This window comes from Brienomyrus brachyistius, chromosome 14 (genome assembly GCF_023856365.1).
Source record: "Brienomyrus brachyistius isolate T26 chromosome 14, BBRACH_0.4, whole genome shotgun sequence".
Classification (NCBI taxonomy): domain Eukaryota; kingdom Metazoa; phylum Chordata; class Actinopteri; order Osteoglossiformes; family Mormyridae; genus Brienomyrus; species Brienomyrus brachyistius.
In genome coordinates, this window is record NC_064546.1 from 15,777,064 (window position 1) to 15,781,562 (window position 4,499).

The window sequence follows — 4,499 nt, forward strand, 5'->3', positions numbered from 1 at the left end:
AGTAAACCGACTGTAGCCAAAGAGCAATAGGCTGGACAAGCTGCCTGGGCCCGACTTGGAATGAGAAACTGGCGTTTTACTGCCACCTGCTGGCGAGCAGAATTAACTGCAATTAAATTTATCATTTTAATGAATACCAGGCTTTCGGCATAGGCTCCGGACCCCCCGCGACCCAGTAGAATAAGCGGTTTGGAAAATGGATGGATGGATGGATGGATGGATGGATGAATACCAGCTAAGAACAATAAAATATATATTCAGTCTGTTAATTCACAAGGAAAAATCCAGAAAAATATAAAATGAAATGAATCACATAAAATTACAGAACAATGGATGCGTGTTTGTGGATGTACAATTTATTTCTGCTGTTTCCAACAACTGGTAGCAAGACTTTTTATTCAAACCAGTTTCCTTACAGACACAAGATGACGCTTGACCAGCAGAGCACTGACATGGTGCATGGAAGCCATCTGTTGATCTGTAGTGCAGCTAATGCCAGCATGGGGACCACGATTCGGAGGTCTGCCACATTCCCATGATGCACTGCTCCCCAGGCTCAGCCCCTTAGCTTGTCAGACAGCTTCTGCAGCCAACTCATGCTGATTCCACTGCCACCACACACCACCATCACTATGGGGTCTAGCAGGCGGGGCAGACGGCCCTCCGCCTGCAGCCGCTGGATCGTGCCGCTGTAAATGGCCGCCAGGGCGGCGCCACAAGACAGCTCCACCAGAACCCGCTCTTCATCTGCACACACAGCAGCAACTGTGAGCAACCACAAGCCCCTGGGCTTGTACCCAAATACACATCTGGAGATAAATACCCTTTTCTTAAAGACTGACACTGGATAGAGGTCACAGCCTGACACTTGAGCCAGCTGCTATAGGTTGCATGTCAATGTCATCATTCTACCTGCTTATTGTCATTTTATGGTTATTTTATGCTATATGACCCATATCTTCAGTTATATCAGACACCGGTGTCAAGTCTATTTATTCACATTTACATGAAGCCAAATTCACAGTGTTGGTGAAGTTTCTCGCAGAAATAATCCCTTACAGACAGATCAGGTGCAGACAATACAAATCCAGACCAAGGTTTTGTTTCAACCAACCACTTGAGTTCTCTGTGACTGTGACTCTTTATGCTCACTGCTTGGTTGGTTGGTCGGACCCCAAATGTCTGTAACTTTTGTGAGTGACTTCCCCAACACTGAGATTGAAGCGACGGTTCTATCCGGATAAGCGTGGACATCAAACTGAGAAAATACCCACACAGTAAGGGCACCTCAGTGTTGAGGTAAGTGCGGGACAAGCTACCTACAAAAAACAGCCCAATATGCGTGAATCATCCACAGCTGGTGTTGGACATCACAGGCAGACTCACCCAGAAACTGCTCCAGAGCTTGCAGGGCCTCCAGGTCCGTCACCACCTCAGAGATGACGTGGGCCTGCTTGGTGAACTCAAAGGCCTGACTGCATACTGTCTTAGCTCCCAGGGTTTTGGCCTCACTGTCAAAGACACACAGCACAGTGGACACCTCCCCGAGCAGCTCCTGCGTAATTGACGCGGCATGGGCTACAGGCGTCCCCTCACCTTCTGATTTCGGGGAGCGTGACTAGCTTCCCCGCCCTGATCGCCGCATTCAAAGAGGCGGCACCCTCCGTCTCCATGCAGATGACGGGCACGCCGTCCCAGCCCACCTGCTTCAGACCCTCCATGACCCCACAGAGGAGTCCTCCTCCCCCCACGGCCACAACCACAGCCCCAGGCTTACAAGCCAGCGAGTCCTTGATTTCATGCATGATACTGGCGTGGCCCTCCCTAGGATAGACAACATGGTCACTCCACCACACCCCAGAAAAGCTCATCGGTCCTGTTAAATCTCATCCCCCTCCCCCCCAAGTAAAAGAGCTAAAATCTCACCACAGCAGAGGATGATCAAAGGGTGGAACAAAGGTGAGCCCCTCTGAATGCGCCACACGCCGAGCCTCTGCGTTGGCCTCGTCAAACTCCTGCAGGGGGCGATGTTGCGCAGGTGAAATACACACTCACCCCAGCGACCACTGATACGTAGCAAGCAATCAGGACAACAAAACCACAAAGAAAATAAACCCGTCATTAGGAGACAGGCTTGGGATTCTTCCAGAGGATTAGGAGTAGATGGGCTCCACCAACCTTGCCTACCACCCTTACTGTGGCCTCCTGGCTCCTCAGCTTCTCAATCACCAGCTTGGGGGTGGAGGTCGGGACAATGATGGTTGCTGGGGTTTGGAGTTTTCTGGCCGCATATGCTGTGGCCATACCTGCATTGCCACCTGCAATGATAGGAAGCTTAATATCATTATAATTGTGTTTATACATTATTCATACATATACACACACACAGTTCTGCCACAACACGACTAAAGCGCTCCTGAAAAACCCTAATTTCACCAAAATAGCGTACTAAAACACACAATAGATAGTTTTGAAGGCACCTTCAAACTTACGCCAAATTAAATGAATTAAATCATTTAAACAGTGATATCAGTGCCCAATAATGTAATTGTTTGCATTTCAAATCAATTTTTGTTTTTTTATAATTTAAGACTTTGACCTGTGCAGTGCGTGGATATACAAACATGCCAGTTCTTTCAGATCTGAAAACCGATTTGACCAATTCTCTGAAAACAGGTTCAAAAGAAGGAACCGTTCACCAATTGGACAGCACTGTCGTTCACTTGGATACCTGTTTATTGGTTTCTCACTAAGGCCAGATGGCGCTGTAGTTCGCGTAGTGCTTTTCTCTCTGACTGAAAATCGCGCAAATACAAATGCGATCCTGTATTGTATTGGACTTGAGTACTAATATATCAATTACGTTACAACAGATTCGCGGTGTAATATCACGCGTTGTAACAAAACTCTGTGTGTGTGCGTGTAAAAGTAAAAGACAAACCTGAGGCGCAGACTACACCCCTGGAACCAGGGCCTGCCATCTACAGAAGAGAGAACGGAGCGTGTCAAGCAACTGACCGCAAAAACTTGTGTATCTCAGTATATCTGCAGCAAATAAAGATCCAGGTTCAGGCAGATATATTTTTCTCCCACAAGATGGCGGTATTGCGGTTATATTAAACGGTTACAAAAGTGTAATTATCAGGGCTGAGCAGCAAGTGGAGCTGTTCGCCTGGTCCGGGAACAAAACAGAACATGAAAACGGAAGTAGAACCGTTTTATTTATTGATCGAAAGAAACTATTGTAATTTATATAACACTTGTGAATCGCCTCCTTTATTAATGCAAAAATTCGTCTATCATAATAAAAAAAGTAGCGCCACAGCAAGTTTTTAATCATAAAGCTAGAGCTGGATCAAACTCACCTTCTGACAGAGATGTCCGATCCCCCGGATTTTGTAAGAGCCGGATGGCTGGGCGTTCTCCATCTTCATGTACACTCGGGTTCCAGCCCTCTTTGAGAGGTCCAGGCTTTCCAGCAGAGGAGTGTTTACATGGAAGCTTGTAAGGTGCGACATTTCTCAGCGACTCTCTGTCACGCGTACAAACGCTTCACTGTGTTTTCAGTTTCAGCGTTTCGGTTAAGCATTAATTAGACGTCGGAGATTCTTATTGTATTTAGGTCAAAAATCAATAATGCATAAAACTGCAGATTGCTAAATGGCAGTTAGATAGGAATTAAGTTATCCGTTCACCCACTTGCAAAAGCAGAGCACGCAACGCGTCTTTGTCGTCTCCGGATTAATGAGCAGGGGGCAGATGTCTGGCCAGTTATTCCCTGTGCGGTTCAAAGTCTCATTATTAAGTTGGAGATGAAAAAGCGGATTCATCTTAAGAACTAAACGTCGTACTTTATTTGGGACTAATAAGCACCACCCACTTAGTCTGTTTAAAAGGGAGCCGAACAGACAGATTACCGGGCAGAGGCCACAACCTTCTCACCGTCAAGCAGCTGGAGCACAGCTGGAGCTGCGCGTACACGTGCGAGGCAGATGTGCCAGGCGACGGGTTAGCACATATACTAGTGTTTGATTTTGCCGGCTGGGGGACACATTTTAAATGCAAGGGTATGTTTATGGGGAGGGGGTGAATGAAGCCAAATTAAATATTGGGGGGGTACACGTCCACTCCCGCCAGCCGGTTCCTACGCTCCCGAGAACGTGCGGGAAGTAAACATAAGAACAACCGCCTAACATTTTTTTTTTTTTACATTTTAAGTCAATTTCTTACTTGGTTCTTGATAATTTGTATTGAACTCCTCCACCACTCCCACCCCAGTCCCAGAACTCACCATCTTTGAATTGCAGCCCTGCTATGGAGCAGAGTAATATGATAAGGGATCCATAAAATTGTACCTAACTGAATGGTGGTGAACCATTGCCTCATCCACATTAGTTATCTTTCAGCCCCACCCCCATCGAACAGTCTCTGCATAGGTTAAATCACGCCCATCCCCCTCCCCCCCCAACAGGGACGAACACAGAGTCCACGCCAGCTGG

General features: G+C 47.0%; 1 protein-coding gene across 1 annotated transcript; it reads right to left on the minus strand.

Annotated features, from left to right (window-relative positions):
* Positions 1–334: 334 nt before the first annotated feature.
* sdsl (serine dehydratase-like) lies at positions 335–4,349 on the minus strand. The gene is made up of 7 exons (XM_048975063.1): positions 3,366–4,349; positions 2,942–2,981; positions 2,179–2,318; positions 1,927–2,015; positions 1,597–1,824; positions 1,387–1,511; positions 335–747 (listed from the first exon to the last, which is right to left on the minus strand). The coding sequence occupies exons 1-7, from the start codon at positions 3,516–3,518 to the stop codon at positions 557–559; spliced, it is 966 nt and encodes a 321-aa protein (XP_048831020.1). The 5' UTR covers positions 3,519–4,349; the 3' UTR covers positions 335–556.
* Between the last annotated feature and the right edge of the window lie 150 nt (positions 4,350–4,499).